The sequence below is a fragment of the Myodes glareolus genome, chromosome 6, assembly GCF_982192425.1.
Source record: "Myodes glareolus chromosome 6, mMyoGla1.1, whole genome shotgun sequence".
NCBI lineage: Eukaryota > Metazoa > Chordata > Mammalia > Rodentia > Cricetidae > Myodes > Myodes glareolus.
The window spans coordinates 73,954,550-73,969,776 of record NC_142031.1 but is presented as its reverse complement, the minus strand read 5'-3'; the positions used below and the strand labels follow the sequence as shown (position 1 = coordinate 73,969,776).

Here is a 15,227-nt window from a genome sequence, read left to right as displayed (position 1 = left end):
TCTGCCTGTAGGGTGTACTTCAAAGACAGTGAAACTCCTTCTTCACAGATGATGTCTGTGATCAATACTCTTTACAATGTAACACACTCTGGAAATTTCATAAAGTATGAATCTTACTGGAGATCACATGACTTTGTGATACAAAGTATTTGTGAAGGCTTATCCTAATAAAAGGTGATAAAACCAAATTTATTGTGATTATAAATTATATAAAAGGGATGATGCCATAAAATGAGGCTACTGGGTTTGCAACATTTTCCAAGACATAAATTCACTGTGCCTAGCCTGTACAAGGTCATGGATTTGATATTCAGCAAATATGTACAAACATAGAAACACATACACACAGACACACATACAGAGGCATATACAGACACAAACACAGACCCAGAAACGCACAGACAATAAATAAAAAGTGATAGATTTTTAAACTATGAATTCCAAGCTTCATTGATGAACTTGTATAATTTTTGAGTCAGAATAGACAATAAGGAAAACAAAAATACTTTGTTACTATTATGATGCTGTGTATAATTATCTGCTCATCACACCTAAAGTGAAACTATTTTCCCACTTCACACGGCAATTTCTTGTCAGAATAGCAACTGGATCTTACACTATTTTGAATCTCATGAGTATATTCTTGGAAATAAAAAAAAAAGTCCCTCACTATATAATCTGCAAGCTTAATTTATCTTGAACTTTACTATAAACTTTAGAGACAAATCATTTTGTAGTACTGACTTAGAAATTTACGCTCATTTTGTATAGAAGTTCTAAGAGCCACATGGTCAGTGAATCAGAACTTTAACATGGGAATGACGAACAGTAAAGACTACATGCCTTTCTGAGCTACTACCAAATGAGTCTCAGCTATCAAGAAAGTAATTATGATACAATTTTTTCTATATCTGATGACCCATTGTCTAATTCTAGTAGATGTTAAGGATGGAAAGATGGAAATAATACAGTCACACGCACATTTCAATGTGGTATGTTCACAACTAATTTATTTGAATTTACTTGTGAAACTTCAGTTGATTAAAGGAAAAACATGGTTGGCAATAATCTTTTGGATTTTTATGTTAGTATTCGTATGTATTTATTAACATTTTCACTGAGTACTGTGGCACCCACTGTGCAACTTACCTGGGCAATACAGCAGGCAAAGGATATCTTTGATCTCATAAAGTAACATGGTAATGGAAAACACTTTAAACAAGAACTTCAATTGTATCTGTATATACATGCACAAAGATTATTTGCACACACACACACACACACACACACACACACACGTAATATTGGTTTACTACTAAAGGAATCACAAAACAGGAAAATGTGGAAAGGAAGGTGCTGCTTAGATAGGGTTCAGAACAGACTGTGCTGAAGTATACCAGAGAAATATTTCATCCTTAACCATCTGAAGCAAGATTTTCTTTCATCCTTCTGAATACAAAACAGTAAAGGAGGCTAGTTAATTAAAAATGGACTAGCAATGATTTTTATACATGATGGTCTTTTAAAAAAATAAGTTTTGCCAATAAAGAAAATCTACCGTTTTTCTGTGTGTGACTCTGTTGGAGGAGAATGTGAATAAGAATTCCAACTCTTTCTGAGAAATCACTGCATCTAAACACTGAGAACCTCGGCCACATCACTGCAGCTGCTTATGCAAGAACAAAGAATAAACATCATCACAGAGCTTTTAAGCCAGTGGTTCTCAACCTGTGGTTCCTGACCCCTTGGGAGGCACATATCAGCTATCCTGCATATCAGATATTTACATTACAATTCATAACAGTAGAAAATTGCAGTTATGAATAGCAACGAAAATAATTTTATGGCTGGAGGTCACCACAGCATCAGGAACTGTATTAAGGGGTCACAGCATTAGGAAAGTTGAGAACCACTGCCTTAAGCATTACTGTCTGGATAAGATTGGCTGTGGAGGCAGCTTTAATTCACTTTCCCTGACCTTATTTTCCTTTTGTCATAAAGTTCGCAGACCTTAAGGTCAGAGAGTGGCACGTTAATTCTGCAATGCAGTTCTTCACTATGAAATGTAGTGGTGCTGGCAAACAGAACAAAACAAAGTTCAGACAAGCAAAAGCTATGGTGGAGGTTCCGCCTCTAAGGAAAAGCACCTTGATTCTTTAGGAACTTTTCCTTTCCACATAGTTCTATTCTAAACTTGGTTTTAGCTTTCTTGAACCAATGTTACTGCTACAATTAAATTATTAGATGAAGCAGTGGGAGTGGGACCATGACTGCAGAGTCAACAACAGAAAATCTTGATGACCTCAAAAACTGGCTTTGAATTTCACTTCAATTTTTCTCAAGGATACATGGTGCACTGTGAATACGCTATTGTCTGAGTTAAATACCAGTAAGGTCGTCAACCAAGAAAAGCAATATATAGAAAATATAAAATTGGAAAGCTCTTCCTTTTGGTTAGCAGCAGAGAGATTTCACACTTTTCACGTTCTCTTCAAACTCAGGAGAATGAAGTCTTCATTCATATAATGCCAACCCGGCACAAACATTTAGGATTGTGAAACTGTGGTCAAATCCTAACAGACACACTCTGCCTGGTTCATGAAATCTGACAGGATCCCTGCTGGAGGCGATAAGTATGTGGGCATCATGCACATTCCGCCCCTGGCCGCGCAACAAATGCTGACAACTTGGCAGTTCCTCAGTGAGAAAGCCACTTACTCTTCCTGGGATTCGGATAGAGTAACAGCGACTGGAACTAATTCTGGGTCGATACCTAGTAAATCTCAGCTTCAGTTATTTGGAGGGCAAGGTTCTCCTTGCTGAATATCTTTGAAAGCATCATTACCTGGGTCAATGTATGAAAAAACTCCTCCACACGTTAAGTAAACTCTACCTCCACAACTAATTAATTGTGATATTAAAACAGCTAGATTTAGAATTTATTAATTCAGTAGTTTATTGAAATTGTGATTTAGTCAAAAAATGAGTCCTATAAGCAAATGTTATGATGATGAATTGTGACCACAGTCACATATACATGCACATGTACACACATTAAATGAATATACAAATTTTGAAGCAAAAACATTTGAAAATCCAGAATGCTTAAAACTTTTTTTTTTAGACTAGAGAAAAACATTTATTTTTGAGCTAGGGTCTCTTTACTGAGCCGATGCAGTCTTAAAATTCTCGATTATCTTGCCTCAGCTTGGTGAGGGCTATAATTACAGGTGTGTGTCACCACATCTGGATTCACAGATTTTGAAGGTGTCAATATTATAAAAGTAACTTTAGAGTTAAAAACATATAAAGATTCTAGTAACCTTTTGTAGAGCATCTATATGGTATTTGCTCCTAGAAGAGCCTTAATCCCTTTGCAAAGCTAGAGTGTAGAAATCTGATCAGTTCCCATGGCTAACTGATATCCTTGAAAATGATGCATACATGCTCTGATGTATTTGGATCATTATTCCTTTCATGCTATAATAGTCATGAACACAGACTGAATTCAGAACAGGTCGAACTGACTAACGACACTGACCTCAAAACATTATGGACCATGCAGGACTTCCAGGGCTGAGTTAGACTGGAAGTCCCTCCTTTTTTATTTTGCCACCTTCACAAACCCAAGCATCCATTCCCCCAAGCATCCTCAATCTAGATATTCTCTCCCCATACATAGTTTTTTGGCTCATGGACTCTCCTATTTCACTCATTTTATGATAGAGGCCTGACATGGACATGCCCAGAATGGAGATGTTCAAGCCATACTTTGTTTCTGTTCTGAAAGTCTCCATCTCCACTGTTACCTTTGTTCAGGGTAGGTGTCAAGCTTCATCATTGCAATCATATCTTACCATTGTCTTTAACCTCACTTGCTTTAGTACATTGCCAGAAAAATTAAAACCCAAAAGAAGAGCAACCTGATAAATACCCAGTCTGCATTGATGAAACTCATTCAGTCACTGAGGGCTGCTGACAATCACAAGCAAGGATACTGCTGCAGTGCAATGTTTGTTTTTAACCCTACATGTGAAAACAGCACTGTCTGGCATTTCTTCCCTTTTCTACTGCTTGCCATGTAGAGTCCCTAGCTTCACAATCTCCAATGGCTTTGATATTCTGGTACCTTTTCCTTTTATTAGATTATCTCACCTCCCATTTCTTCAGCAAGATACATCATTTTTGGTAACTGTTGCCTTAGTCCCCTAACACCAGTAATCCGTGCTGCACAAGGACTTGCATTGCTCCTCACCCCTTCCTTTGAGTTTTCTGGAGAACCACTCCCATCTCCCTTAAGGTCAATAATACCAGATACTTCTGGATCAAATTCTCTCTTTTTATTTTCCTACTTGAAATCAATCACTACTCAGCACTACTTTGCTTTAACTTCAGCTCTCTCTCTCTCTTAAATGATTTTATCTCTTAGTATTCACGTATACCCAATTTATTTACATTCTAAATATGTTCCTCTACATCTTCTCAAAGCTATTTAGTTTCTGTACAAACACATGACCCTTTCACCCATTTTTCTTTATTATCTTTGCTCTTTAAATGGCTGGCATCGCCATCCTCTGAGATGTGCCTGTCAGTAACAACTGAAAAATGTGTTTCTGTACTGTGCATGGCTCTGGACTGCTCACTTACTAACACATGCAGCTTAGGTCAGCTTAAACTCAGCATAGGAAGCTAACTGAAAGGATGATTTCAGGAAACCAAAATTATAATCATCAATGTAACATTGAGAGTTAAGATAATAACAAAGCAAATATGGTTTATGTAAGTGTAAATATGTCTACATTCAATATGGAATTACACTATTCCATTAGAAAATAATATTAATTCTATTAATACATAAGACTTCAATAACCTTAAGAATGCTCAAAAAATAAATATGCAAAACTCCTGGAGTAGAGCCTCAAACTGATTAATTGAACTAAAGTGAACTACAGCCAAGCTGGAAGTATCTCCTCTGGAGAGAACTCTGACATTGTCTTGCTGGATCAACATTCCGGGCTTCCCCATGAGGAACACTAAACACTAAAAAGACATGAGATAGACCTAGACCCAAACATGGAGACCTGTCAGGTCCTGGCCTACAGATTCAAACTGACAGAAAGAGACATTAAGATTTAATTTTTTTTTTTGAAGGAACAAGATGTAGCTCAAGCAGTTGTCCAAGGCTCACAGAAAGGAGCTGAGGCATAGGGTGTACATTAAGTCAAGTGTCAGAGTGCCAACGCCAGAGAGGAACGCTGGGTTCCTCTGTCTCCTCGCATTAGCCTCCTGTTTTTCCAATACTGTCCACAAGATGGGCAATTAGAACAGAACCCCGAGGATATCTCCTCAAACACCAATCTGGGCCTTCCTGAAACTTGTAAGCCTTGGAGTAGCTAAAACTCTCTTCTGGGTACCAGAGCACAGGATGTGCCATGGAATTTCTGAGAGTGTCTCGTGGTTTGGCTTTCAGCTCACTCTGGTATCTGGAGTTTACAGCATCATTAATCCTTCTGCCATGCCCACTTTTGGGTTTTTACTTTATACTGTGGATGTTTTGTTTGGGACTGGTCTGGGACTTGTAGCTTTTACCTCCCGGGTGCTGGGCTTCCCAGTAATTGTGGTGATTGTAACAGGAAGGCCGCTTATTTGTCCCAGCAGACAAGAACCGAAAGAAACATTCAGAAACCATATTCATTAAATCACTTCTTGGCCTATTAGCTCTACCTTCTTATTGGCTAACGCTTACATCTTAATTTAACCCATTTCTACTAATCTTAGTACCGCCACATGGTTGTGGCTTACCGCAAGGTTCTGCGTCTTACTCTGGTGGCAGACCCATGGCATCTCTCTCCGACTCCGCCTTTCCTTCTTTTAGCATTCAGTTCTCTTTTCCCTGCCTACCTAAGCTCTGCCCTATCAACAGGCCAAGGCAGTTTCTTTATTCATTCACCAAGATAGAAGGACCTCCCACATCAGGTGATTTGGTTGTTTCTCTTTTTGTTTTCTGTTTACAGGGTTTTTTTTTCATGTATCATTCATTCTTATTTTTTAATTTTTTTTGCTTTTACCCATTTGAGGCAGTTTTATGTACCACCTTGTCCTAGCATTGGCTCCTTTTGTTAAATGTTATTCAGCATACTTATTAGGGTAGGACTTATTCCATCTTTGTGTACATAAACTTTCAGACTAAGCACGATGTCTCTGTTGGAAGGGAAGGGATAACAAGGGTATGTACTGGCTAACAAAAATACCCTATTACTCAATCTAGGGGGAGATCACACTAGTAAATACAATTATTAAAATACATAATACACTTAATATTGTGGGAGGAATGCATTAAAATAATATGTAAAATCAACTGCAAACAAACATAACAGCACTTGAAAAATGGAATTTCATTTTTTTCTTATTCACATATTCCTATAAGTTAGTATGGAGTCAAAAGACCTGAGCATAAAAGGCAGAACAGTACAAACCTTTGCAAGATACCCAGCTGATACATGACTAAAGTAGGGAATGATTTTTGAATAAGAATAAATATCAACAACCATAGAAAAATATTCATAACAGAAGCAAATTTAAATGTGCTTAGAATGCCACAAAATCCAAATCTTCAGGAAAAAAAGTAATCTTTGTAATTTAATTAAGTAACAAAGGACAAATCCTTGGTGTTTTATATGTATCTCTGTACATCTTTCAGTATCATTTCTAAGAAACAAATGACATCCCTACTTTCCCAAATTGATAATAAATAATCAGAGAGAGAGAGGAAAAAAAAGAAAAACAAAACTTAAAAGAAATATGAAATAAAAGAGAAATATGAGATGCCAAAAATAGGAAACAGAATGTTTTACATTTAGAGAATTTAAACTGAGACCATGAAACTATATGACTATCTCAAGAAATTAGCACAAGTTTAGAAGTCTGACAAATTAGGATGTGTGGTTGGGTCATGTGACAGCAAGAACTTACTTTATACTGGGGAGGTAAGTGAAAATGGGTACATTTTAATAAAGGGTTTTGATACTATTCAGGAATGTCTAAGGCATTGTATTGAAACTCTATTCTTACACATATGCAAAAATTTAAGCACAAATACAACAGTATTGAACCAATAAATATATGCAAGAACATTGTAACTGCCTGACCAATAGCAGTCTAAAATGGAAACAATGTAATAAATGTGGTACATCCATATAATAGAAAAAAAGGTAACCATATAATTTAATTAATTTCTACTACATGCTCCAGCAAGGGTGAATAAGACAAACAAAGTAGAATTCTATATGTAGAAAGATAATATACAAGACTGAGTATAAGTCTGAATACTGGCAAAATTTACTTCATAAGGTGATAAAGTAATTGAAACTATAACCGAGTGGTCACATTAAATCCAGACTAACCGCTCCACTGCTGTGTCAGGCTTGCCGTTGAGGTAGCACTTGATGGTGCTTTCTGCACCTTCTTTTCTTTTTGACCTTGGCAGAGATGGTTTCCTTTTAAACCATTCACTATGGTATTCTGTGTTTATGCCATTTTCTATACTTTTGAATCTTCACTACCAAACAAAGGTTAAAATGCACCAAAATAGTTTAACTCAGCACAAATTTACTGAGGAACTGTTATTTCCAGTAAGAGTAACTCCTAATTTAACTGTTTGCCTGAAAGGTGTCAGCACAGGAAGGAAGCATGTCCAGTTCCAGTCAGACTCAACATAGTCAACCTCAGACACCACGACCATTATACGTACCAGCTCTGTATACAAACTCACCATCAGTTTTTCCCTACACAAATGTGTAAAACTAGCAAGTTTAAAGTACAAAAAAGTCAATTCTCCAAGTACTTTTGTATTTCTTCTTGCGAGAGCCAAAGTCATGGTATTCTGATAAACATCATTTATTGGTGGTGCTTAGTTGTTTCTGTTGTCTGCAGAATATGCTAAAAATAATTTCCTGTAAGTATAATCTCCTCACAGGCTACATACGAAATTTTAGTATAATGTTACCTTTTATAGCTGACTTTCAGTATTACAATATTATATAATATTAAACATATCCAAACACTCCTATTTTGAGCATTTTACAAACTAAAAATCAAACAGTTTTACTTTATCTAAATACTGAATTAGCATTTTATAAAAGTGTTATTGTAGTAAATGTAATGGGATAGCATTTCCCTGAGAAAGCACTATGCTATTTTTTTCTATCATTGCCAATATCATCATCATCATCATTGTTATTATTATTATTATTAGGTTTTTGCTAGCTTTTCAAGATAGGGTTTCTCTGTGTATTCATGGCTGTCCTGGAACTCACTCTGTACATCAGGCTGGCCTTTGACTCACAGAGATCTGCCTGCCTCCCAAGTGCTGGGATTAAAGCCTTGTGCCACCAATGCCTGAGTTTTTATGTTATTCTAAAGTATGAATCTAAGTAATTGTTGCATTCTTCTTATGTACCTAACAGTGCCCCAAGTCCCCTGACCCTCTGTCTGAGGATTGTCTTCCCTTCCTTACCCCTCCAGACATTCTCCTTGGAAGACACATACTTTAATGATACTGTGATCACACTGCAGAAAATTACACTATCCTCCAGGAGGTAGGAAATAGACAAGAGTCCCAGGTAACCTCGGGTGCATGGGGGGGTGGGAGGGTCAATGGAGGGGGAGAGGGCTAGAGAGAAGGGAGTAGGGGAGGAACGGGGAAAGCTTGGTGGCCGGGGATGGGGGGGAAGGGAGGTAGGATGAATATGGGATCAGGGAACAATATATTTCAACTAAGGGAGCCATTTTAGGGTTTACAGGAGACTTGATTATATATGGGATCCCAGGTCCAAAGAGAAATCCCCCAGATTGTTCTCTGGACAGAGGAGAGGGTGCCTGAATCGGCCGTGGCCCATGACCATACTGATGTATATTTTGCTTATCACCATAGATCCTTCGGCTGGCGAAGGACGGCTATGCAGTCGGAGGCCCACATTGGAGCACCGGATTGAGCCCCCCGAGGTCCGGAGGGGGAGCGGAAGGAGGAGGAACATGAAAGACGAAATCAGTACTGCGAGGGATGCTATCACCCACTGATACAAGGGAATGGATCTGATGAGAATTTACCAGGGCCAGTCGGACTGGGACTGAACGAGGACGTGATCTAGCCAGATTCTCGGAATTTGGCCGGATTCTCTGACTGTGGCTGGCCCGGGGTCTTTCTGAATTGCCATTGACTATGACACTGGGACCTGTTTCCTCTGCATATGCTGGATTTTGGGGATCCAGTCTGTTTGGACGCTCGCCTTCCTGGACCTGGAGGGAGGGGGAGGGAGCTGCAGCTTCCCACAGGGCAGGAAACCCTGACTGCCCTGGGGGACAGAGGGGAAGGAGGGGGGGAGTGGGGGGAGTGGGAGGGTGTTGGGAGGGGGGGCGGAAATGGAAACTTTTATAATTTAATAAAATTTACTAAAAAAAAAAAAAACCACAATAGCATAGAAAAAAAAAGTTAGAACAAGTTCAGGCTTACTTTACGAACACCTCTGCCAAGTTCTTCGCCATAGTTGGTTCCAAGGATTTCAAAGTGCACATTGGGGTTACCTCCATTTTCTCCAAACTCTAGGTCTCCAGTCAATCCATTAACTCCACCCTAAATGAGGGAAATAGAAACTTATTTAAAAGTTCAGAAAAAGCAAATAATTAATAATAAAGGATAAAAAGAAGTTATAAACACTCTATTTCTATTTATAAAATAAAATTTAAAAAATGCATATTAACAGGCTAATTTTAGTAGATGTACAATGTTGCAGTTTCTTCTGATTCCTGCATCTAGAACAACTTCAAAACGGTAGCTCAAATGATCCAGTCTCACAGAATACTACAGTCAGGACTAGACCATAATCCTAAATTTTCTTTGGATCCCATAATATTACCAGTGCCCCTAGTCAGCAGTACGTAGCCTAGAAAACTGCATCCACATTTCCAGAAAAATGGATTAAGGATGTTTGTCTTTGTTTAGCATATTGGTTACAAGTCGTTATGAAAAATGGAGAGAAAAAGAAACTAAACAAAGATTAGATTTAGAGCTCTTGTTATGAAAACAAAAAGAAATGCTATGGGATAATGCACTTGTACACTTGGACACTGTAAAGATTTGTTATTCATATTGGTTTAATAAAATACTGATTGCCCAGTACCCAGGCAGGAAGTTTAGGTGTGGCAACCAGACTAGGAGAATTTTGGAAAGAGGAAACGTAGAGAGACAGACACAGTCACCAGTTAGACGCAGAGGAAGCAAGATAAAAATGCGGCACTGAGAAAGTGTACCAAGTCACGTGGCTAAACAGAGACAAGAATTAGGGCTAATTTAAGTCTTAAGAGGTAGTTAATAATGAACCTGAGCTAATAGGCCAAATAGTTTATAATTAATATAAGCCTCTATGTGATTATTTGGAACAGAATGGCAGTGGGATTGGGCAGGACAAAAACTCCCTTCTATAGTACAACATACCTAGGAGTTCTATTATATTTCAACTAAGGGAGTCATATTAGAGTTTACAGGAAACTTGATTATATATGGGATCCCAGGTCCAAGGAGAGATCCCCAGATTGTTCTCTGGACAGAGGAGGGGGTGCCTGAACCGGCCTTGGCCCGTGACCATACTGATGAATATTTTGCTTATCACCATAGATCCCTCATCTGGCGTTGGATGACGATACAGATGGAGGCCCGCGTTGGAGCACGGAACTGAGTCCCCCAAGATCCAAATGGAAGGAAGAAAATGACGAAGGACTGCGAGGGATACTATCACCCACTGATACAAGGGGTCAGATCTAATGAGAGTTTACCAAGGCCAGATGGACCGTGACTGAACGAGCATGTGATCCAACCAGATTCTCTGAATGTGACCGGATTTTCTGAATGTGGCTGGCCTGCAGTCTTACTGAGAAGCCATTGACAATGACACTGGGACTTGTTTCCTCTGCTTATACTGGATTTTTGGGATCCAGTCTGTTTGGATGCTCACCTTCCTGGACCTGGAGGGAGTGGGGAGGAACTTGGACTTCCCACAGGGCAGGAAACCCTGACTGCCCTTGGGGACAAAGAGGGAGGAGAAGAGGGAGGGGGGGGAGTGGGAGGGCGTTGGGAGGAGGGGCGTAAATGGAAACTCTTTATAATTTAATAAAATTACTTTCAAAAAAAAAAAAAGAAAGTTACCTTAGAAGTGATTAAATTCAATCTTGTCAACTTGCCAGAAAAAATTGATTTATGCCCTCATTGCCAATTACTGCTCCAAATGGCCCTTGTTAGAGCTAAGACTCAATTCCACAGTGAGGATTTGGCCACCACATCTTGTGATGCACAGGGTTGTGTCACCAGAATACAACAAGCTCCAGAAAACCTAAAGGAGCTATTTCACTTTGACAATTCCACCTCAATTTAATCTAAACTTATTTCTAGGAACTTTGAAATTTACCATCTAAAAATATATATTATTTTTACATTATATATTTTATTTTACATATTTTATATTATAATTATAAAATATTATATATTTTATATATATTTTGTATAATGGCTATAAATATACAATTAATAAATACGATAAATCATGAATTTATATAAGCAAACATAGAATGAGTTTGAAAATGGTTTGCACCCACAGTTGGTTTTGCTGGTGTTGAGACTCTAGAAATTTCCAGTTTTCATTGTTCACTCAGCATGACAGATATTCACCTTCTCTGCAGATGGCCATGTGGGTCATTCCTGCCTCTTGCTTAAAACTATTTTTCACTTTGTGCTATCAACCTTCACATTACTTAAAGTTTTAACCTCACAGTGATGTTCACAGCCACTTCACCAGTAGAGCTTTGGCTGTGCACTGGCATTTATTGTGATGACAAATCATGTCAGCTTGTGACCTGCTCCAATTAACACCTTTGCAGTTGTGATGCCTAAATGTGTAATAATTTTCTTAATCTGCAGCATCATTTCAGTCCCCCTTGATAGGTTTTACAATATTGGCTATATCTCATACTTCGTTTCTGTCTTCCAGAAACTCACAGAATGCTACCTTCATAAAAGAAGTTCAGAAAACTGTGTCGACTCTCCATGTTTCCAACCCTTTCCTGTAAATTTTAATATTTAATTTATGCCATTTTTACAGTCGTGTAATTAACAAACAAGCTTTTCCAATCAGTACTTTATTGATTCATACAGGAGTTAAAATGATCTATTTTATCAAGGATGAATCTGTTGAATTTTATACCCTTATGGTCGTTTCTTTTCATATGAGTTAGCAGTAACAAGCATAGGACTTTACCAATGGCGTAGGGATATAACAGATAACAGCTGTGCAGAAACTAACCTATTAGCTTAACTTCCTTGTTTCAATGTCTAGATCTTCTAAATGGATAATAAAGCATTTATCTCAGAGTACTGTCACTGATATTCCTCTACTGTACCTGGAAGTAATGCAGAGAAGTGCTTCCTGTGTTTGGAGCACAGCTGTTATCATCATCACCATTAGTTAAGAGCTTTTCCAGTCCTTATTTTCAGACTTTCTTTTTTTTTCTCAGAAGACATCAGTCAATGAGTATGTTATTTTTTCTTCTTTTTTATTTTTTTTTACTGTTTTTATTGAGCTAGACATTTTTCTCCCCTCTCCCCCCTTCCTGCCCTTTTGCCTTCTACTTTCTCTCATGACCCCCACACTCCCAATTTACTCAGGAGGTCTTGTCTTTTTCTAATTCCCATTTAGATTAGATCCACGTATGTCTCTTTTTGTGTCCTCTTTGTTGTCTAGGTTCTCTGGGGTTGTGTACCATAGGTTGGTTTTCCTTTGTTTTATGTATAAAAGCCACTTATGAGTGAGTACATATTATATTTGTCTTTTTCAGTCTGGGTTACCTCACTCAATATGCTTTGTTTTCTAGATCCATCCATTTGCCTGTAAATTTCAAGATGCAATTATTTTTTTACTGCTGAGTAGTACTCAATTGTGTAAATGTGCCACCTTTTCTTTATCCTTTCTTCAGTTGAGGGGCATTTAGGTTGTTTCCAGGTACTGACTACTACAAATAATGCTGCTATGAACGTAGTTGAATACATGTCTTTGTGATATGATTGAGATTCCTTTGGGTATATACTCAAAATTAATATTGTTGGGTCTTGAGGTGGATTGTTTCCTAATTTTCTGAGAAATTACCATACTGATTTCCAAAGCAGCTGTACAAGTTTGCACCACCACCAGCAATGGAGTAGTGTTCCCCTTATCCCACATCCTCTTCAACATAAGCTGTCATCAGTGTTTTTGATCTTGGCAATTTCAGAGACTTTCTAATTTATAAAATGTAGGTATGATCTTGCCTTCTTGTCAGTTAAAGTTTATTGTATTTTTAAAATTAATTTCATTTATATAACTCTATGTATATATGTGTGTAAGTATAGTGTACTCTTGTTCATGTATGTACAAAACTTTCCACTTTTTGTATTGGGGTATAAAAGCATATGAAAGTTAAATGCAGATGAATTTAGTACTCATTGTTCACTGAGTTGTCCTCCCAGTACTATGCTATTTCTCTGTGTTTCTTTCACATCTCTGTTCCTACTACCTAACATTTTTAATCCACATGCCCCTATCCTGAAACATATGAACCCATTGTGGCTGGTCTGCAAGAGAAGTCACTCCAGTGTGTAGACTATGACAACATATAAGTTTCAACTAATATCATTCTAAAAATTTCTTTTTAAAAGAAACTTCTTACACTTATTTATTCATTCAGCATATTAGTGTTCATGTCATACTGTATGCTTGGTTGTTAAAGGGTAACTTGCAGGAGTTAGCTCTCTTCTTCTACCATGTGAGTTCTAGAAATTGAACTCAAGTCATCAGACTTGGTGGCTAAGCTCTGAGACATTCCAAGGGCCCATAGAATCTTCTGGATAAGAGATTTTGTTGCTGGGACTAGCAGCATACACCTTTCATGCCAGTACCTGGGAGGCAAAGGTGGCAGAACTCTGTGTTAGAGGCCAGCATGGTCTAGGTAGTAAGCCCCATCCTTGTCATGACTACATAGGGAGATGCTGTCTCAAGGAACAACAACAAGAAGCTTTTGCTCTCAACTTTCTTGAACAATATGTAATAAATAATTGAGAATTCTTGCTTATTGTCTCACTTCTTGAAAAAAGGACAGGATTGTATGACCTTCTGTTTGTTCTAACAACAAACAGAAACTCTAACAACAGAAAGTTTTAAACATCCAGTCATTCTTAGACTCTCTTATTCTTCCCAGTCAGTTTGCTATGACTGTGCAGGGCCAGGTCCTCCACTGCAGGGAGCAGCTACCACTGTGTGACTTAATGCATTTACAGAAAACAGGCACAAACTCCATAAATCAGAAGATGTGCACTTAGCTTGCTGCGGCCTTACCTAACTCACCTTTTTGACTTTGTAATTCATCTTCTTTCTGCTCTATCATTAATGAGCTTTTGACATGCATAATGAGAGGATTCTGCCCTCAGGAAGGTGTCTAGAATGCTCAAGAGGTCAACACATTCAAGCAAATAAGTCCTTAAAACAACATCCTTTGTTATAGTAGCCAAATTTAACCTGATTTTTAAATTATTGTTTTAAAAGATTCCAGTGCTTTTGAGCTGCTTTTCATCTATGTTCTGGTCAACCTTGAAAACTGAGGGTGGCAAAAGCACTCTGGTTGGGTGATGAATGGTCATTATCTTTGTGTATGCATGACTGTATTTATAAATTTCACTGTGATACAGCAGATTCTAAACAATGTAAACTAATGGGTCATTGATAAAGCAAACCCTGAGGTAGCATCCAATGTGTGCTTTACACTGACTGCCACAACTACTACTCAAGGAATCCTAAAAAATGCAGAATATGTCACTTTGGATTTTATCCTACATATATAATATGGAAAAATCATGGGCAACAAATAGAGAAAAATAAGACGAAAAAGAAACGAAGAGTCAAAAGTGAGAATCAAAGCCTCAGAAACGTACCACAAAATTTGACTAACAAATTCAATAAAAAATTCTAAATAGACTAAAACTTTTCTTTCCCCTGTGGCTGAAAAAAATGGAGAAAAAGAATTTAGGAAAATTATTACTGAGATTGACTACAGTTTTGTTTGTTTATGAGCCTAAAAATCCACAACAGAAGGACAACATTACATTTCTTGTAGTAATTGTGCTGGACAGTTTAATGTCAACTTGACACAAG

At 37.8% G+C, this 15,227-nt stretch overlaps 1 protein-coding gene across 4 annotated transcripts in view; it reads right to left on the bottom strand.

Annotated features, from left to right (window-relative positions):
* The window catches only part of Grid2 (glutamate ionotropic receptor delta type subunit 2), a 1,407,776-nt gene that overhangs the window by 546,135 nt on the left and 846,414 nt on the right, over positions 1 to 15,227 (bottom strand). For all 4 annotated transcript variants that reach the window (XM_048416269.3, XM_087907267.1, XM_048416268.3 and 1 more), the window contains exon 8: positions 9,512 to 9,631. In XM_048416269.3, the coding sequence (XP_048272226.1) occupies positions 9,512 to 9,631 (120 nt within the window). The remainder of the gene's footprint in view (positions 1 to 9,511; positions 9,632 to 15,227) is intronic.